General features: G+C 43.9%; 1 protein-coding gene across 1 annotated transcript; it reads left to right on the plus strand.

Moving 5' to 3' along the window:
- Positions 1 to 11,590: 11,590 nt before the first annotated feature.
- LOC133275796 (interleukin-8-like) lies at positions 11,591 to 13,687 on the plus strand. The gene is made up of 3 exons (XM_061465974.1): positions 11,591 to 11,911; positions 12,700 to 12,783; positions 13,352 to 13,687. Exons 1-3 carry the CDS (start codon positions 11,799 to 11,801, stop codon positions 13,380 to 13,382), a joined length of 228 nt encoding a protein of 75 aa, XP_061321958.1. The 5' UTR covers positions 11,591 to 11,798; the 3' UTR covers positions 13,383 to 13,687.
- Positions 13,688 to 22,093: the final 8,406 nt, after the last annotated feature.

Below are 22,093 nucleotides of genomic sequence, written 5' to 3' on the forward strand. Positions count from 1 at the left end.
TATAGGTTGGGGAACGATCTGTTAGAGAGCAGTGTAGGGGAGAGGGACCTGGGGGTCCTAGTGGAGGACAGGATGACCATGAGCCAACACTGTGCCCTTGTGGCTAAGAAGGCCAATGGCATCCTGGGGTGTATTAGAAGGGGGGTGGTTAGTAGGTCGAGAGAGGTCCTCCTTCCCCTCTACTCTGCCCTGGTGAGACCGCATCTGGAATATTGTGTCCAGTTCTGGGCCCCTCAGTTCAAGAAGGACAGGGACCTGCTGGAGAGAGTCCAGCACAGGGCAACAAAGATGATTAAGGGAGTGGAGCATCTCCCTTATGAGGAAAGACTGAGGGAGCTGGGTCTCTATAGTTTAGAGAAGAGGAGACTGAGGGGTGACCTTATTAGTGTATATAAATATATAAAGGGGGAGTGTCACGAGGATGGAGCCAGGCTCTACTCAGTGGCAAACAATGATAGGACAAGGGGTAATGGGTACAAACTGGAACACAAGAGGTTCCACTTAAACTTGAGAAGAAACTTCTCAGTGAGGGTGACAGAACACTGGAACAGGCTGCCCAGGGAGGTTGTGGAGTCTCCTTCCCTGGAGACATTCAAAACCCGCCTGGACACATTCCTGTGTAACATTATCTAGGTGTTCCTGATCCGGCAGGGGGATTGGACTAGATGATCTTTTGAGGTCCCTTCCAATCTCTAGCATACTGTGGTACTGTGATACTCTGAAACTCAATCAAAATAATGTCTGAACAGCAAACAGAAAACGCAGAGGTTTTCCTTTCAGATCTGGCATAGCAGTAAAGCCCTTTGGGAATCTCTGCCTTCCATCTTCAAATGGCAACTAAGCTTTAGAGACTTACCCCTTTCATTAACAGCCATTGCACTTTTTGTTTTCCCTAGGGAAACTTGATTTACTGCTGTAGCAGAAATAAGAATGAGGACGTATTCCCCTCCCCAACATCCTGAACAATGAATCAAGTGTTTTCTCCCACATTTTGGTCTGGCATTTCTTTATGACAAGATACAATAATACACTAGCAGAGTGCATGGATAGCACCAGAAGTGGTATCAGCATGGTGACAATGAGGTACTCAGATTTTATTTTATGAGAAACAGAGCCATTTATGATCCTGCTTTGAAAGTAACCTGTAGCTACAAGTTCCTGCCGGTGTGCAAAAGCCACCCAGGAAACAGCAAACTGGCTAACTAAGCCTTTTCCTTTGAACACAACCTCACTCATCTGGAAGCTAAAAGAAAGGACCTTTTCTTATTGACAACTTTAGGCAACAGATGCTCTTTGGCCTCCCGCCCACTTGTCTTCCGTTTATACCATAGCAGTCACGTGCAACACAAGAATCTAGCTGTAATGCTGTGGTTGTGATAGCAGACACAAACTAGAAATGGTAACAGCATAGTCTGACTGCTCCTGGGCACCACTGAGTACCTGGTAGCCTCACCTGCTGTGGAGGTTGAGGGATTCAGCAGATGATTAAAGATACCCAACACTTCGTTAATTCACACCCATAGCTGCTTGCAGGAAGAGCCAACAGCACTGAACTTGCCATAAGATGAAGTGAGCCATGGATAATGAGGCTTAGCAGAGACAGCTTTTGTTCAGTGGTAAAAATGTCATGAGGTCTTGTAATTCCATTGTGTCATGTATCTTAATTTGACAGGACCTTAGCTCTGTAAGGCTTCAGATCACTCACTGATGATCCTTCAGACATCATCAGCCAGCCAATACAGCAGTGACTGATGCTTCATACAATGGCTTACAGTAAATCCTTGTCTAGGCTCTGTTGTTACAACTGAGGATGTAGTTTGGGACATACAGCTTTGGGGAAGCCAGCAAAAGAAGTTCTTGTGTCTTCCTCAACCCTGGCCTTTTGCTCCCACCTCTGTAGTGAAGCTTTTGCTCCATCTCCTTAGTTATTTCCCTACCACTGTCACAGAACCAGAGAGTAAAATGGGACCTTTGCAAAAAAAACTAAGAAAAAGTCAGCCTAAAAATGAAATTACCACCATTGCAGTGAAATAAAAGCCTCCAAACCCTCAGCCCATCCCTATTCACAGATCCCAAAGTAAGTCCCAAAAGTCCTCCATTGAAACTCTGATGTGAAAGCATGCTAATGAGAAATACTATTCTTTTCTGCATTAATCTGCCCCAAACATGGCAAAAGAGCACAATAACTGTTGATTATTGGAAAATATCTTTGATTCAGAGAAGAAATAAGGAGAGGCCAATACAGGAGAACTCTGAGGAACTCACCATGGTGCAACAGGACTTGCCTTAATGTTCTGCCTAAACATTAAAATGTAATTTTTAGTATCTTCAGAAGGCTGCGATTCATTCGTTGCTGAACTTGTGCCACCTGGCTTATCCTTCTTACTGTCAACAAACCACAGGAGTACTCAAACAGTGTGTGTGAAAACCAGACTTCTATGCTCTTACGCCTTCTGCTATAGACACATGCTTTTCATCTGAAATTTCTTTTGGGTGATTACCATAAGATTTGGCATTTCCTTTCAGACCGGGTTGTGAAAAGAGTAGGACGTGCACTGGCTTATATGGAATGACAAGCATTCCTTTCAGAGTGCACTACGGTGAGTTTAAGACATGGCACACAGTTTTTCATGACAAACTTCATACAGAATTATCACAAACACCAGTGAAAAAGTACATGAGGAAAGTACTACTGTGATAGAAAGCTTGGGATGGGAACTTCACGTCTGCAATGGCAGGTGGGTTTATGGCAGAGCAACAAAGAAAATGCCATCTTTTTCATTCTGAATCTGTTGTTCAGTAGACAATGCTTCAAAGGTTGATGATAAATTGAGTTTTATCTTGAAACTGGGCATAAAAGACTAAAAATTTATTGATGCTGCAAAATATACTCCAGAACTCTTACTTTTTTCCCCTATCTGTCCAGTTATGTACCTTGAAACTCGAGCTTTATTACGTAAAGATTATAATAACAAAGGCTATGAGTCCGGTGTAATCTGTTGCTATTTCCCACACTTCTGTGGCATCCTTCAAAAACTGGTGTGAAAGGTGAACAGTGACGTTCAAATCAACAAGTGCACATCCTGCTCATTTTGCAATGTTAGCTAGGAGGAAATTGTTTTCAAACTTTTGTTTAGTAATCATTCCTAATCAAAAACACTGTTGTGCTAAAGCACAAAACAAATCCTTAGGAACTAATAATCGTCCAGTGTTTGACAACTGACCACTGCTTGTACAGAATGAGACAAAGCACTTGAGTCGCTGTCACTGCTCACGGTACACGCAATTAGACAGTTTTATTGTCTCCATACTTCTTTCCAAAGTCATAGAATCATAGAATCACAGAATGGTTTGGGTTGGAAAGGACCTTAAGATCATCCAGTTCCAACCCCCTGCCGTGGGCAGAGATGCCTTACGCTAGACCATGTCGCCCAAGGCTCTGTCCAACCTGGCCTTGAACACTGCCAGGGATGGAGCATTCATCAGTTCTTTGGGCAGCCTGTGCTAGTGCCTCACCACATCACACTTCTTCCTTAGATCTAACCTGAACCTCCCCTGTTTCAGTTTAAATCCATCACCCCTTGACCCATCACTATATTCCCTGATGAAGAGTGCCTCTCCAGCACCTGAGTGACTTTCATCTCACACAGAAAAGCATCTAAAAATTCCAGAAACAACCAAGAGGTGCAGCGTTGTCACAGGACCGCTGCAGTTTCACATGTGTAACCTAAAGCTTTCTCCAAAGATGGCTCCAAGTTAACACAATTGTACCTAGGTACGTACATACTCAGGCTGGACAGTCAAATGCCTTGAATATGGCACTTAGTAATTGCCACTAATTACCGTTGGAGCTCACCGTGCTCACCAGCAATCAGCCAACACGGAGCTCCTGACAAAACTCTAACACAAAAAGAAGGCATAGAAAGGTTGTGAAGTCTCCATCCTTAGAGATACTCATTGACACAGTCCTGAGCAACCTGCTGTAGTTGACCTTGCTTCAAATAGGCAGGATGCGTGTGTGTGTATGTATTCGTATGAGCGTGGGCAGGGCGTTCTGCAAAGGGCTCTTCCAACCTTATTCTCTCATGACTTCTGTGAAACTGATTCTCCGTCTGGCTCAGGAAAGGGTAATGATGTCTGGTTAGATGACACCTGCGGTGCCATTGGACATCAGTACTTCCAACGCAGAGTTTCTTTTGAACCATCTCAAAGATTTCTAGGAAGGATGCAGTAAGCATGAAGAAGAAAAAATATGTCTCATAGTATCTTAAGTATCTCCACTGGCAAATCCTCAGTGGATTTGGTGGAACAGAACTTGGACAAATGCTTCAGGCAGATCAGTAAAACTAGAAAATGATGACCATCTTTTCAGGAGAGAACCTTTTATACCTCATCAAAGCCAAAAAGTAGGTGCAAACATAAAGTCTAACCAAGAAGAAAGGGTCCTAGGTCTCATTTACTCTCTGACCGTCTTTGAGAAACATTCCTGGGGGACATCTTAGTACCCAAGGAGTTTTTGTCCCCCAAAACTGCAGAAATCATGGAGACTTTGCAGAAGCAGTATAAATCTTTGCTGAAGAATATGCGTGATTGACAGGATGAACCATAAGAAAGACAGTCAGTGTGCAGTCATGCAGGCTGCTTCAGAAATAAAAATGATGACAGATATACTGGACAGCTTAGAATGGCTCTTACCAGTTCCCAAGCTCCTTGGTGGTTATTACATTGAAGAAGAATGGGGAAGGGATATTGTTTTGTGTGGGTGATTGAATGTTTGGCTCAGCGACTACTCCCAGAGCATTCCTTACTCTCATAATGAATGGCTTCCTGGTTAACTCTTCTGGAACTGGATTTATCAATAGGTATCAGAAGACCTTCGGGAAGAAAGGGCTGGGGAAAATCAGGCTCCTTGCTGTAGATTTATATCCTTGATCTACAGTAAAGATTCAGACATTTGGGTTGGGCATTGACTACTCACGGTATGTTTCAACACAGCTGTTTATGCTAAATTTGAAGTTGGTAAATTCCTGTATTACGTTACTTTTTATAAGAGCAAATTAGCTCTGGGGTGGAAGTAAGAGAAACAGTGATACCTAAGGGTGATATCTTTACTTGAATCCCAATGACAAATACTTCTTCTGCAACAAATAGGAGAAGATGCCTTTTATTCAAGGAGAATCTAAGGCCAAAAGGACAAGCACTGAAGCATGATACTGAAGAGAGGGTAGGGTGGGCATGACAGAGGGAGATTAGGGCTCTCAGAAGTTCAGGGCACACCTTAGGAACTGCTAAAGGTATAAAACCACTTGCAGTTCTAACTGTGGCAATTCCAGCAAGCTCAAGTCTGGGTTGATGGTGGTTTGGTAAACATCAGACCCACAGTCCCAGTGTGTACACAGCTCAGTCTTACCGAGATAGGATGTACCTTAGATTAAGAAGACGGCTCTGGGTAGGAAGTGTTTAGGTCAGATTACAAATGGCTGCTCTGACTGTCAAGTAATTTCCTTTTGGAGAGTTAAAGAATTAGCTTCATCGCTTTCCCCACAGCACCAGGGTGAGCTGCAAATGCCCTAGGAATTCAGCATGTGAGGAGAGATGGTTCAGTGTGTAACTACCAAGATGGTCAGACACAGATTTACACAGCTAAACAATGGTATTGTTCGTTTCAATTTCACAAAATCTGGGCAACTTTGCACACAAATAGGTTGCTTTCAAAAAGTGCTGTAATACTGCAGACAGTCCATGGAGGCTTAAAGAATATGAACTGTGTACTACTGGGCCTTAAAAAATCCAGAGCTACCTGTGAGTGCTTGGAGCAAAAAAAGCCCAAGTTCCCAAACTCTCCCTGCCACACAGGTGTTCTGGTTTGCTGCTACGTATCTATGAGGAGTGTGAGCAGGCAGAACAGGACATACTTAAAGCCTTTGTCTGACCTGCAGGTAACTTCTGATCTTTTGAATTAAAGGAAGTTCTCCATAGCAGAAGATGCCAAGAAGTCAGGCGTAAAGTATTCCCTGGGGTTTTCAGTTTGATATACATGAAAAGAAGGAAAAAAGAGGGAAAGCCTGTCTCCTGAAAAGCATTACCTTTCAGCGCTGTGTTACCAGTCACAGAAGCGTTCACCAAAGGTGCTGCTTCTACTCCTTTTCCTTGAGGAGCAAGACTGAGTGGGAAAAGACAGGACCTGGGGTCTGCTCCTGTCCCAGCCATTCTTCCTAACATCTGTCCAGTGTCTGTACCAGCAGCAGCAGGAAGCAGAATACCTGGGTGCAGCTGCAATGCAAATCCTCATTTGTACCTATTAGCAGGGAAAAACCAATCTCTTCCATGGCAAATACTCAAACCCGACATGCCACAGAGCAGAACAAACACAATTAAACTGCAAAAATTGATACCATTTACTCAGCAGGGCAGATACTTCACCAGTGGAAATAAATGCCCGCGTAGGAGACGCCTCTCTGGAGTCTGGACTGATTTTCCCTCCATACAGCTGAAACTTCAGCAATAAACGTCTTGATGATTTGCACATGGGCATTTGAGCCCAGTGCACACTCTTCTGTCTCCTACTAGTTGTTGAGCTTCACATCATCTCCCTGCCTCTGAGCTCGGGACCTTGTTCTCTGCAGTTGTAGACCCAATGCCAAAGTGTGACTCCACTGATTTTCTTTGTACTGTCCATGTACCACAGGGTTGTTAATTCTGGTTGGCAAAATACAACGGCTTTGGAAAACTGGAGATTATTTTATCCCCCTCCCTCAGGGAGATAAATGCTGCCTAGCAAACAGACTTGTAGTTCAGGCACAGCTGAGGGGATAGAAACCGCAAAAGAGAGGGCAGGGAGTGTGAGCAAGTGCTACTCCTCGAGTAGCTTCTTTAGTCCTGTCCTCATTTTCAGCTCCTGTTTCTGCTCAGTCCTTTAAGTCCTGGCCTAGATACTTCAAAGAAAATATTTTAGAGCCATTTGGTTCCTCTGTTGTAACTGGTTTTCAGTTTCTTCAGATGGTTAATGAAAAAAGGTATGTGTTTGATATGAAAGACAACATGTGGTGATATCAGCTGAAATACTGGAAAGCCCCTGATTAATCCTACTGCTGCGATTATCTTTTTGCCTTAAAAATGAAGCTAATGCAATTAAACCGCAGTGGTCACTTTTTATTTGGAAAAGTTGCTGCCTGTTGGTAGTGTGAACATCTGGTCATGCTTCAGGCAGCATCCTGTCCATTTTCTTTCTTTTCTTCTTTTTGTTTTTTTTCCTAATACTGCTTCCCTTTCTGGAGATGACTTCATTTCCTATGCAGTTACTACATCCACGGGGAAACCCCAGGAATATACAAAGGCAGATATTTTCCAACAAACCCAACCAGTAGACGGCTTTCGATTGTATTGTGAATGGGCCAAAGGGCTCAGAAAGGAAGGACTGCAATCTTGGATTCCTTCTGACTGCTGAAAACTCTGAATAAAGTTCTGAGTCAACCTTAGATGTTCTGCTTTGTTCCTATGACTGTATCCTTTACCTGGCAGAACAACAGGAATGGGATTCCTTAATGCTTAACCCCCCCAAAAGCTCCAGGGTTTTGCTGAAGCAATGCTCAGCACCACCATTAATGACTTTTGGAGGTCCGGCTAAAGGGGGGAGTGTTAAATGCATAGCACTAGGACCCAGAACAGCTAAGGGAAAGGAGGGAAGTTAAGCTGGCTAACAGAAAACTCAGCGGAGGGAGAAGGAAGTGAGAGTGATGGCTTAGATGTGCTATAGATCTGTGTACTGCTGGATGCTCAGTTGTGCTGCAAGGAGACCCACGTGCCGGGGGTGCGTGCAACACAGCTCGGAGGTGCTTCTTCTGCGTCTAAACCAGAGATTTCATCAGCAGTGGAAGTGGAAAAAAGTGTTCACCAGCATAGGTGTTGCAACTACAGCAAGAACCATGGGCCGCATGGACAACACAGGAATAGGGATCATCATCTCCTGCACTGTGAGGAAGTAGCTCTGTGGTACAGCAAAGCTCAGGTTCTCATCCTTGTTCTCAGAAGGTTTTGTGCAATGGTGTGACTAATTAACACTCCTTTGTTGAAGCACTCGCACAGTGACCTTTGTAACACCTGCTCAGTGCAGGACTGGTCCAGAAAACACGCTTCACTCCATGCTCAGCACTCAGTCTAGAAATGAATGGATGCAATTTCCATTCCTGTTAGTGGCAGTAAATACCCAGTGTGTCCTTCAGGAGGAGGGGCAGAGGCAACCACACAAATTTAGTGAGCCTTTCCCAAGAGGAAGGGCTCATCCCAATGAGTTAAGCTTTCAGAACTGTATATTAACTGAACAAAAGAGAAAGACTGTTTCTGTAGGGGGCTGACCCAGGCACTGCTGAAGCTCAGATAGGTACTTAACCTGCACTTCACGGCTGCATTTCTGTTTACAGCCGTTCAGCCCATCTCTTTCACATAGAAGTCGCTCAGTTTGCTATGCACACTTCAAATCTTGGGAAGGGTTGTGGCCACCTAATTAAGAAATAGGAGGAAAAGGCATCTGTCTGTGGTATTTGTAAGTTCTCTGTTCAGCCCTCTCAAGTCAGTCAGGTTGTCTCAGGGAAGGTTCAGTATAGAAACATTCTCACCACCAAAATACAGATGACACTGAAGACCTAGACTGCCCAAAAAAGACACAAAGAAGTTGACCCATTTCCCCTTTGCAGATTAAGACTATGCATAGATTTGGCATACAGGGTCACAGAAGTGTAGGAAAATAAGAGGAAGAATTTGCCTGAAGGCGATTTAAAGCTCAGGCAGGACTACCCTTTCCTGCTGAACCTAATAATCCTTCAAAAAAACCCCAACATGAGTTGTCACGTTCACCGACTCAGCTGCTCGGCTACTCCTAAATGACCTTTTCCATGTTTGGATTGAAAAATCTAGGCATGAGGCAGCGTTTCTAAAGACACCGGTGAGCAATCGTTGAGGAGATGAGGACAGAGCAGTGCAAAGGATTCTCCAGGGGAAGGAAATTCCCCACTGCTTATGGGAGCATATGGAAATGTAAATTCCAGGTCACTCACAGGTCAGGAAAGCTGGGGAGAAGCATATAGCAGACGATCTGCAAAACTCTTAACTGAGTGCCTTAGGAAGATACCTGTATGTATGATCCGTGTGAGAAAAAAGGTGTTTGTTCTGCTGGAGGCTTCCAGACGTTGTTACCGTACTTCTATTTAAGGCTTAGGAATTGTGCATTCAGAGACTGAATGCATTAGAAACTCAGCAGCTTTTCATTCACCCACTTCACATCTCCAAAACTAGCTCCTTGCGACTAAATCAAAATGGGAGCTCCTCTCTTTCACCCAGGTCACAAGGTTTACTACAGAACATGTGAACTTCTCGTTTAAAGTTCATCCTTTCTGACTTCCCTCTGTAACCACAGAAGGAATGTTACCTTTGTTGATGGGCCAGATTTTCCACTCACTACCTCTCAAATTACACATCAAAACATGGCTTCCCCAGCTCTGCTCAGTTGTTCCCACTACTCCATATCAAGATTCGTTATAGTGTAATCGTAGTGTCATCTATGAGAGATGTACGACACCTAAGCAGGAATTTTAGCTCCAATAATTTCATCATTAATGAAAGCAAAGACAAATACCAGTTTCTTGTGTTCATTTGGAAACTCTCCTCAGGCATAGCAGTGCATACTTCCCTATTGTCCTTGTTCACAGGCCAGAAGGCATTTCCATTGATAGGCTAGTTTGCATTTCTGTGAACAGTTGGCTGTACATGGAAATAGTGTGCCAAGGGGAAAGAAAAGTCCGGAGACAGGAATGAACAACCTGGCTACGATCAGGCAACATGACATTCTGTAAAGAGATATCAGCCTGGAGATGCGATGAAGGTCTACAGAATTCTGAAGGAGGTGGAACTCAGCGATAAGGATCGATATCTGCTTCTTGATTACCTGTAAAAGAATCAGGAGGCATCAAATGAAAACAGGCTTGAGTGGGACACTATGGGTAAGTCTCAAAGACACTTGATCTTTCCCCATACATCTGCTGGTGGTCATGACTGAAGAGAAGATACTCAGTGGTCAGACCTCTGCCTTGACACAGGAGGGCTGTAATTAAGGGCTTACCTGCTCACATTTGCTGCTCCAGCTGTGTTTACCGCAAGTCCTCCAAGACTATTTATAAACCTAATTGTGTAAAACTCCAGACACTCATCTGTACGGTAACGTTGTGGGGGATTCAGCCTGGCACACAGAGCCCCCTGTGCCCTTCATGATAAACCTACATTCATTTTTTTTGTTCCTTTGGCTGTCTCCATTACCGGGTGGAATGACAGTAATGGATTGCCTTGTGTTTTAGTTTCATTTTCTGTTGTTAATAAAAATGGCTGTACATCTCTGACTTGATGCGAATAAACCTTCTTCATGATCCCATCTTCACTTTGCCTTTAATTTGATCAAAATCAGAAGAAATCTCTTTAGAGGATCAAATTTCAATTTGCAGACGTGCCCCAATTTATTGCAGAAGCAGAATCCTCCAGCAGCTTTTACAATTTCCCTCTGCCCAAATTGAAAGCAGCAAACAGCCAAGAAGCTTTGGCTTCAGAAGAAGCAGTCATCCTCAGAAAACCTCCATCTGATTAGGCAAAGCAATTTATCATACCATAATAATAGTTCTCAATATGTGTCAGTCTGGATTCTGTGGCTTGTTTCAGTGATGCTAGGTTTAATGTATCCAAAAATACTGTTTCTGCAGAAGTTATCTTAGCATATAAGAAAGGGTTGTGTTTTGTTTTTTTTTGAATGTAATTGCATATAAGGACAAGGAGAGGCCATTAAAATCCAGTTCTAGTACCTATCATTTCCACAAAGTGCTAGCTCCTACTTCTGTCGTGTCATTTTAATGAAATCAAAGCCCAAAGACACAGATGGAAAGTCACAGAATGAATGCCTTCTACTAGAAGTGGAAGGTCACAAGGAATAAGGTAATAATAACATCAAAAGGACAAAGATACAGAAGAAAATAATGACAAGAAATAAGGGTATTACAGACCCCCCTATAGATTCCAGAGAGCTAAGTCCAGGGCAACTGTGTACAGAGTCTGTGTTTTTTTATTTATTTCATTGATTAAGGAAGTGTTTTCCGTTAACGAAAAGCAGTTTCATGGTCATCTGGGGCAAGGGGCTTGCCCACTCACCCGTGACTCATGGCACAGCAGCATGTTACAGGTTTGGAGTTTCCATTGGCACGACCCATGTGTGCCAGGGAGGCCGAGGCAGTATAAAACCCAGCAGGTCCCAAGACACCAGCACTGGCCACCTTTGGGGCTCACCTCGTCACAGCACCAGGCCTGTGGAACACGAGGGAGAAACACTCTTGCATCATGACAGGCAAGGCTGTGGCTGTGGTCCTGATCCTTCTCTTCATGTCAGCCGTGGGAACAGAAGGTACAGAAATCCTTTCTAAAGCTCTCCTCATTGCAAGCGCAAATGCTGATGGCAGAGGTACTGTGCTGTGCAGCAAGAAACTCCTCGAATACTGCAAGCAAAAGAACACGCCCTGACAGAGGCTGCCCAAAGAAGTGGTGAACGTTCCCTGGCAGTGTTCAAGGCCAGGTTGGACAGAGCCTTGGGTGACATGGTCTAATGTGAGGCGTCCCTGCCCATGGCGGGGGTTGGAACTGGGTGATCTTAAGGTCCCTTCCAACCCAAACCATTCTGTGATTCCAGGTTTCTCTGCTGTGGAAAGAGGAAAAGAGTGCACCTTATTTTTCCTTCTTGTTTTGCAGGTAAGGCCCTGCCACGCTCAGCAATGGAGCTCTGGTGCCAGTGCATAGGCACTCATTCCAAGTTCATCCATCCCAAGTTCATTCACAACGTGAACCTCATCCCCAGCGGACCTCACTGCAAGAACGTCGAAGTCATGTAAGTGCTTTTGCAATATCCTCCCAGTTACTTAACAAGAAGGAAACCGATTTTGCACTCAGGGTGATGTAAGAGTTCACTGACAGATGGAGTGAGCCTGCGGCAGCTGCTCAGAATGCAGACCAGCAACGCTGTTGCTGTGACAGACAGCACGCTATGTGGTAGAAAGCCTGTCTTGTCTTGACTGCTCCACTTTTCAAGCACCCCATGCAAACATTGCAACCCAAGCTCATATCAGACAGCAAAGAACCTTCTAAAACTCTGAATTCCACCAGCAGATGAGAAATTAATTTCATGCATGAGCCGTGCTGACTGATCAAAACATGAATGTGATGGCCAGCTCAAATCAAGTGATCACAGTTCTACTCGTCAGTGAAAAAACTCCCTTAGCACACAGATCATATTATCCAGTCACAATTCCAGAAATTGTGTTGTAGCAAAATTCCTGTGGACTGGGCAGTGCAGTTTGTGAATGAGGATGGAAAGATTTCACCCTTGTAGTTTAGTACCATCACAAGCCGGAGAAAGGGGACAGGGGGAAAGAATCGGTTTTGGAAAGCATGAGAGTCCTGAAATGGTTTAATGCATTCAAAGAGGTACGAGAAGATATGAAACCTTTAAAAAAAAAACCCAAAACCTTTATGTTAGGCTACAGCCTCAGCTGATGCAGCTTGAAGTAAAGAAAACGTCAGTGTACACCTAGAATGATGTCGGGAGGGAAAAGGGAAATTGCCTTGGACTTCCCTAAACAGACCTGACCTTTTCCCTTCCTCCTTTCTCTGTTGCAGAGCTACCCTGACGGATGGCCGGGAAGTCTGCCTGGAGCCCACCGCTCCCTGGGTGAAGCTCATCGTCAAGGCAATCCTAGACAAGTGAGTTGCCTGTTCTCAGTGAGCGTGGCTTATCCAAAAGCTGAGTTTTAGTTGAGCCAGCGAACGTGCAGTGTAAAGTTCTCACAGACTCAGTCTCCTCAGGCAGCTACTGATGTTTCTGTTCGCTAATGGGATAAACTCGGATTGTTTCGCTCTTTAATCATCATCAGGAGGTTGGATCCCTTATACCACCCCCATGTGAATGGTAGCTACACCTCTTGTAAGGCGCAAGCGCGTTGAAAATCTGCAGCTTGAGTGCTCAGGAAAACCAGGCATTAACTGAGGGGTTTTCTCTTGCTTGCTATGGTAGAAAGCAAGGAACAGCGTTTAGATGAGTGGGGGAAGGTGGGCCCACAAGGTCCCGAGAGAAGCCGTGGAAGCCCCCAGTCACTGAGGACTTGTGGAAAGGTCACAACGTACCAGCAGCCGTTAGGTTCAGTTACAGCTTTTAAGGGGCTTGGACACAGAAGCACAAACCCTTAGTGGTGGATCTCATCTTACTCCAGGGGGTGATACCTGTTCCACAGGCAAGTTCTAATTGTCTCCTTTTCCATTTTCTTTCTTCTAGGGCAAACGCCAAACCTGAGACAGTGTCCTAAGACAAAGAAGACAAAACGTCCTAACTCACTCCTGCAGCAAGGCAAACAAGAGATGGAGATGCCCATCCAGCTTCTGGCAGCTCACCTCCTCCTGCTGCCTGTATTCACACTTCTGACAGCACCAAGAGCGTTTGGATTCCCTGGATTTAGAATCACAAAATCACAGAATGGTTTGGGTTGGAAGGGACCTTCAAAGGTCGTCTAGTTCCAACCCCTCTGCAATAAGCAGGGACCTCTTGAACTAGGTCAGGTTTCGCAGTTAGTTCACAACAGTACTTTAAGTATATTACAGAGGTCACATTATGTAGGAGAGGAATCAATGACACCGGAAAAAGCAGGCAGAAGAAATGGCTTGTGAAAGGATATGGAGAGATCCTGGAATAAGTTTTGGTAAATACAGCTGGATCAGCGCAGAGCTTTCGCTAAATGACACCTTCCCTTGCTGTTTAGGAAAAGAACAGCACCTAACTCCTTCTCTCCAGGAAAGCATCGATAGGGGAGCGTCAAGTTTAGGTCACTGCTACTCAGCCTTTTTGCTCAGAGCAGACTAGTGACCGAAAAGGGGAGCCTGCAGAGTTAGGACATCAAAATTCTGAGACACTGGGGCTTGTGTCACCATAGTCAAGATACTGTTTATTGTGAATTACTGTTGTGAAGGTCTAAAGATACATTTTAATGCCATCTTTTGGTTAGAAGGAGGCACATTATTTATTTATTTATATATTTATTTTTACTTTTGCATAAGGATGTCATTATTTATGCATGCAGAACATATTTGATATGCGCCCAATAAATGTTTGTGGAGATGTTTTCACTTCAGTATTGTGTGTTACTAGTTTCTGTATTAAAATACAGAACGGAAAAAAAGGATGTATTTTCTTTCATCCACCATGGGATGGGTTCACCAAAGGGCAAGGGGTGGTTTATTGCAACAGTAAATTACGGCCTCTGGTGTATTCAGATGGTTTCCAGTAGGAGGAATTATAAAAATTATCTACTTTCTTCCTCTTTTCTTGTCAGACTTGGTGTTTTCAGGGCTCCGGGTGGTCAAATTCACAGATAGAAAGTAATGAATGACTAATGGTTGGTCACAGAAACTCCAAGGCCATAGAGGTGGAGGTGCTCCGACAGCTCATCAGCTGAGAACCTGGCACTGAACAAGGTTTTTCCTTCACCTGAATAAGCAGGGAAATCTGATAACATGATGGAGGTCACTGAGCATCCTCCTGAATTGCAGTGAGGAGGGAGGACTGCATCAGGAGGAAGCCTGATTGTATGGACACACATTTGCCTGTGACACAGAGACTTCCAAGGGACAGACTGGAGCAGAAGCAGTGAACACTTGAGAAAATGGGAAAGTTGAGCAAATGTTTTGATAGTTGTTTTGCTTCAGCCTTTTCCACTAAGGATCCACTCCATGTTCTGCACAAACAGCTCATGTTTGCTAACAGTGCAAGGTAAAAAGGGAGGCTCTGGTTTTTGTTTGAGCAAGACCTTGTGCAGGATGGTAACTGATAACTCTTCAAACCCCACTTTGACCCCTGTCCCTATCGCTGCCACTGTCCCACAGAACTGCTCTACAGCCTGAGAGACCTCATCCTCAGCATGGAAAGGAGAGAAAGGTTCTCAGGGGGAGAGGGTTTGTCCAGACTTGCCTTACCTGTCTAAGCCTTCCTATTTTCCAAGTGATTTTTACAAGCTGGCGTCTTTCAGAAACTTAGTTTGGAGGCAAGCATGTCAGAAATATCAGCCAGGAATGGGGAGAGGTGGGAAGATGTGTGTCAATAAAAGTATATGTGCATCCTAAGGGACTGGCACCTACTTTACTGCTGTACAGGCACGGTAAGCGTATTGCCTTTATAACCATCAAAATCTCAGTGAAGAGGTGGGAGCTGAATCATGGCTACAGGAGGGCTCTTCTCCCATAGGTGAGACATGATTCAGAGGCTGGCTAGAAACGATGAAGTATCGCGTTTTGGTCCTGTGTGCCCTCACAGCATGCCTTTCTTAGGAACACAAGAACCCTCATGCTCCCAAGCCCTGCTTTGGTGCTCTCAGAGACTGCTGAGAGAAGCACTGCAGCTCTTTGGACGATGACTACCTGATCTTCCATGCTGTTTCTGCTTTGCTGATACTCTCCCTTCGAAGCTGAAGTCAGACTCCATGAAATTCCCAGTTCTTCTGGAAAACTATTTTTACACTGAACAATGAAAGCAGATCTAGTTAATTCTGTGTGCCAACGTACCCAAAACATTGTCCCACTCCCTGCCGAGCAAAAGCCAGACACTGTTTATGGCCACCATCTCCTCTCCATACAATACCAAGGCTCTCCTTTGGCAGGCTCCTTCTTTTCAAAACCCAATTGCTTTCTTAATTTTAGTACTGAAATTCATATGGGCAACATACTTTAGCGGCTCACAATCTGGGCCAGTTTCTTTCCTTGAGATCACCTTTTTCCACCTCACAAAAATCAGACTATCCAGTATCCCAATGAGTGAACAATACAAATGATTTCACTTAGGACATGTGTTTATCTTCTGTCACAAACACCTGTGATTACTCTGAACGCATATGATTAGAAAACAGTAAGTTCCCAAGTGCTTATTTTAACCAGGTGCTATTGCAACTCCTGTTGTCAGACACTTCCCAGATAAAACCTACTGTGAAAGCAAGCAGAGCCGGACGCTGGTCAACCAGACTTCCGTACAGCAACGGATGGCAGATCTGCTGCTGCTGCTTTGGTTCGCTACTTGGTCTTCATGGTGGGGTCAGGAGGTAAGAAAATGATTACTTAGCACTCACATAGCCAACGGATACATATACCCAAGAGGGCTTGTGCTGTGTTAATGGTGACTTTTTGCCAGAGATGGGCATCTTCAATATCCTGTCATTCAGAAGTTACAAGTATCATTCGTATTTGCATCTGTTAGGATGCCGTGGCTGCTTCCAAGGGTAAAATATGTTTCCATCAGAAAATTACTTTAGTCCTATGCTGTAATAGATGTCTCAGCCTAGATTTTAAGGAACGTTTGAATTCAAAGAGGACCTTTTTTCTCAACGTGTTCATACAACTCCTCTTTTCCAAATGACAACTTTCTCCTCATTGTACTTCTACTCCTGGTAAGCCGGTTGATGAAAGCACTTCCTCAAAGGAAGGGCCATGGAATTTGCAGAAAAGAATAAAGACTATGAGCAGACGATCATGGCAGAAACTTGTCAACAATACGTGGACATGTGATGTTAGGCTATTTTAGTCAAGGGATGCAGTTTAGGTGTAAAATTTGGCCAGCCACAAATGCACTGTGAAAACATCTGAGTATTCTCACTTAGGAATAAGTTTAATTTCACATGCTTTTGCACGCCAACAGCGAAAATGTAACTTAATTTTATCTCGAAGTTCTCAGCACATCATAGGAGCTGAGTAACAAGAATAACGCTGACAGAAGGGAACAAATACTCTTTACTTCACAGGAGCAAGAGATGATGTTCATTTTCCTCCCATAACTTGCTTTTTTTCTACAGGTAAGGCCCTGGCAATGACAGAGGGGAAAAGCTTCCAGTGCCTGTGTGACAGCACTCATTCCAAGTTCATCCCCCTCAAGGCTATCCGGAATGTGAGATTAAACCAAAGAGGACCTCGCTGCCAAAACGTGGAAATCATGTGAGCACTCTTGCAAAACAGAGTCTTGCTCTCAACTGGAGGAAGCCACTTGGTGCTTCCCAACCTGGGTACTTATTTACTTTGGGTGGAATAATGTACCCCTTGCAAAGGCATCACGGGACACCAAGTATAAGGTATTAGACCTACCAAGGGAATGAGATAATTCCCTGCAAATAAGTCACTTCCAGACAGTACTGTGGAATTCTTTCTGTGTTTATATCTTAATTACACCCATCTTCAGAGGAAGGAATTAGATCCCATAGCACATTCAGGGCATGATTACCAATTTGGACAATGAAGAATCAATTGAAGATACGATCTTGATCCTATTGACATGAATTCAAGCAGTTTCCACTAATTTGGTCTGCATGTGGCAAAGTTTGAAATGCCACAAGCTATTCCCTATGTCAGAATTGTATACCGAGCATTTTCCTGTGTGAGAAGTGGGAACTGGAAAATCCAACTGAGTACAAAGTAAAAGACATGGTCAGCTAAATTTACAAGTACATCAGGAGCTCTTCACATGAATTGAATCAATGCATTCCTGTAAGCAGAGGGGAGCTTTCAGGTTCTTGTGCTTTCACTATGGTTTCATACACAAATAATCCCGGTACAATCACACCCTCTGTGCAGCATTGCACGTCATCCAGTTCCACCTCACCACTAACTGGGAATTTCAGCCAGGTTTGAGTTAAAAACAAAGGAAATAGCTTTCCAAGATAATTAAGTTCCTGAAATATCTGCTAACTATGACAAGACAGAGAACAGGAAACCTAATAAAAAGATCATCAGGCTCATTAAAAAGATTGCATCACAAGTGCCTTTAGTAACATCATTCATGAAAAACCCAAATGCCCGCATATGAAAACACTGTGGGAAAATAATTCTCCCTAGTTCTCTCAGACATGCCACCAGTCTCCTTGATCACTAGATCGATTTCAGACCCACGAGGACCCCCCTAGCCTGAACTTCTCTGTTCTGCCTTGGCAGAGCTACGCTGAGATCCGGCAGGCCAGTGTGCCTGGAACCCTCTGCTTCCTGGGTCCGGCTCACTGTGAGGGCTATCTTGGCCAGGTGAGATGTTTTCTTTACTGGATCTGCTTCAGCTGAAATGCAGTTTTAGAAGGCATATTTGAATTTCTTGTCATGAAACTGTTCTCCCTCTTCAGGCACTAGGAATTCTTGTCAACGGTTCTCTCTAAATCTGTATTCCTAAATGCCTGAGGATTAAAACCGGTTCCTCACTTTAACACCTGCCCTGTGTGTTAAGCCACCTAAAAGGCCAGAGTTAAATGATGCACCTAAAAACCTTGTGAGAGGTGGCACAATCTGGGTGCACGTTTGACCCTTACAAAAACCAAGTTCTAGAAGACTCATCTCCTCTTTCTGTAGAGCTGGCATTTCTACGCTTATCAGCCTTTACTGCTGTAAATGGGGACAATCACATTCCTACTGAGCGCGCTTTGGACGCAGGCCTATGGAGTTCCTTTCTGTTGGAGCAGCACTTGCGTAAACACAGGATTTTGCTGTCTTTGCACGTACGTATTGGGTCGATACAGTAAAAATAGGTCATTAACAACTTGTGAGCTCTCCTTGTAGCTTATATTAATGAAAATTATTTCATTATTAGATTTCTGAATTCCCTTTGTACTTCATCTGCTTACAGGGCCAGAGGCAATACTGAATCACCCCTCAAAGAAAAGTCAAGGAAAAATACACCTCGGAGATTTTCAAGGATATGAAACGAGAAGAAGCCATTGATGATGAGAATGTCAAGGAACAGACCCCCCCTTCTGCTACTGTACTACACTTGATTAGTTGCTTGGTGTTTTTTTTTCCCCTGATTCTACTTACTTCCTTTGCTGTTATCTATCTCTAAAATGCTATCTGCAATGGATCAAGGAGTTCAAGCTCAATGAACGTGTTTTAGTGCTGTAAGGACAATTTATTAATTTATTCAAATTAGTTACCCTTCAACGGCCTTACCTAAAGTAGAAATAGAAAGGATACAGTTAGTAAACACTTAAACAAACACATAGTAAGGAAGAGTCTGCATAGCTTGGAAGGAAGGCTTCCATGTACTTGTTTGAAGTACGCTTCCACGTACTTCTTTGAAGGTGACAACAAGCCTACGGGTGCCGCAGGTCCCCCGCAGTCAATTTGTCATGCTGAAATCCCTTCACAAGCCTCACCAAACATTAGAAATAAGGAGGCTGAGGAGGAACACTTGGATAGCTAAGAGGTGAATCCACAGAAATGAAGGGCAGAATGAAAAAGGCAGCTTTTTCTGATAAAGAGACATCACACATGGATTCCCACACCACCTTGGTGGGGTCCTGTTTGGCTTAGGAAGGTCATTCACTATGAGCTGAAGTATTCTGATGATAGCAGGCAAAACTAGGCTCAACTATGCAGAACTGCTGAAGAACTGTAGGAGACACATTGGTTAGGCAAGAAAGTCCAGGTGAAATTCACTTCACAAAGTAGCCAAAGTGATTGACATAGGAACAAATTACAAAGCCCATTTGAAAACAAGGCATTCTAGGCTGACCATGAGCGCATGGGAGAGAGCGTTTGGGATTATGCCTACTTGCACAATAGGAACATCACGTCAGGGCTCAGCAGTGAAAAAGCTTCAAATCCAACCAAAAACTACCCAGAAACCCGACCTATGCAAACATGCTGGTAGGAGTTACTAGGGCTTGAATAAGAGCTACCAGGTTCTGTTATGCCACTGAGTAACTTCAAGATTCACCCACTGTGCAGCCCCTGGCTCCTTATCTTCAAGAAGACACGTTAGATTTGGGACAGGTTGAAGGTAATGCCACAAAGATGAACAGATGCTCCATACAGGAGGCGATGAAGCAAACTGGATCTCTTTCTTTCAAAAGTGTGATGCCTCTAGGTGGCCAGAAGAGAAGTGAATTCACATCCACTTCTCCATGAAAGAACCAGCATTGAGGAAGTGGCACAGATCCTGCACCAGCTGCTCCTGGCAGCTGCAGCAATGAGTTCTACAGAGACCAAAGTTTCATTTTCTATACCCAGAAAAGAACTTTTTATGGCAACATATTTGTAAAATGATCTATGAGATGTGCCACTTACTGGCATGGGGAATGCTGATTAAAATGTGACTGAGTGAAGGAAATGGAGTGTCTTTATCAGTTACTTTAGCCAAGCAGTCTTTGACTGGAGGTACCTGCAGCACAGCTGCAAGCAAGCGTGGCCTGACACCTAAATTACCACCTGCGAGGTGCTTCACTATGTCTCATCAATTGTTCTAAGAAGGGAGCATCTAAAATTGGAGACACTAAATTCCTTGTGTTGTTTCTGAAGTGGTATCTGTTGTGCTGTATTTTCACTTAGGAAGATGGAGGTAGAGGTACACACGTATATATATATATAAAAAGAAGTTCAGAAGTCATAGGTCTGAAGAGAAGACATTATTTTAACAAAATGGGAAATGGTTGGCAATATTATTTCTTTCATATTAGTTCTACCTGATACTCTAACAGGACACATTTTTCTGCTTTGCAAAAGGATTTTGCAGCGTATATATTTGTTATGGTAAATCAGAGAGTAATAGAATGGTTAGGGTTGGGAAAAACCTTAAGGTCATCCAGTTCCAACCCCCTGCCATGGGCAGTGACACCTCATACTAGACCATGTTGCCCAAGGCTCTGTCCAGCCTGGCCTTGGACACTGCCAGGAATGAAGCATTTGCCATTAAACATCAGTTTAATGCATTAATTCCCATTGCACTCATTATTAATTTCTTTCAATAGTCAAAAAGGTTGTTAAAGATGTTTTCCCATCGTGGTTTGCTACCTGTGGTTTATGCCTGGCAATATAATCTAGTTCCTGAGGATAAGAAGTTTAAATGGGGATTCTAGCAGCAATTATCAGCTCAGAGGTGACTGGTCATGGCGATGGTGGACTGAAGGGAAAAAGACCATGATGGACTCACAGAGTTTAAGTAAGCAGTAAGGGTTACAGCAAGTGACCCTTTAAGAGGCGGACATGAATGCATGATGTGCATGATGTCTGCTGACCACTTCTCATTGACTCAGAAGTTCCTGGTATAAACTTCTCAAAACTTCCCATTAGTTTCATCCCGTCACTTCCATATCTTACTGCCGCAGCCAGAAAATGCTTCCTGCCAAGCTCAGGACAGGGAAACGCAGCTAAAGCAATGAGCAAGAACTCCAGCTGCCCATCCATAACAACTCACGGGTTGGACTTAGTGTCTTCTCTGCTAAAACCAAGTCGATCCAGTTTATTTTTAAGATTTGGTAATATTTGGTAATATTTTATGTCAATATTATAGTGAATATTAACGTATCATTTTCTGCTATTGCTCTATACGTTACATTAATATCATCAGTGCCTTCTGATACTGAATTGGATCGAATGCAACATTTCATTTAACCCACAACAGCTTTTAAACTGGAAGCTACAATAGAGAATAGACAGTTTTCATGCAGAGAACACGTGAATATGAAATGAAATACATATCACAAATAAATATGAAGCCACATAAATATATATTCTTGTATTTATAAACACGTCAGTTAAAAGCCAAATCACCTACAAAGCTGTACTGCTGCTCTGTGAGTGCAGAGGGGCTCAGAACTTGCCAGGATCTGACTGAGGGCACGTCACCATCTGTATTTACACACTCCATTGGACGGAAAATCACAGGCTGACCTAGGCTTTTTCTCCTTTCTACGCTCTCACTTCCTCATAGAGCAAGCCAAAGGCAGATGTTTAGGAGCCCTTCTGCTCCCCTTGCCGTGCCTCGCAAGTGTTTGCACAGCACTGTGCCCAGTTCCTGAGCAGTGCAAGGGATTATTTCCCAGCCCGATATTTACCCTTTGGCTCTTGGCAGATGGAGAGGAACGGCAGGCGAATGCCAAGCCCTCTGCGGGGAACAGGAGGTGGTTTCAGCAGGCAGAGAGGGTTTTATTTTCCCTGGGGAGCAAGAGTGGCTGCAGAGAGGACGCCCAGGAGACAGGGGTTGGCAGAGGTCGCCTTGCACAGGCTGAACCCT

The sequence above is a fragment of the Pezoporus flaviventris genome, unplaced genomic scaffold (assembly GCF_033815535.1).
Source record: "Pezoporus flaviventris isolate CSIRO_AGI_PZ_B2104156 unplaced genomic scaffold, CSIRO_AGI_Pfla_v1 ptg000002l, whole genome shotgun sequence".
NCBI lineage: Eukaryota > Metazoa > Chordata > Aves > Psittaciformes > Psittacidae > Pezoporus > Pezoporus flaviventris.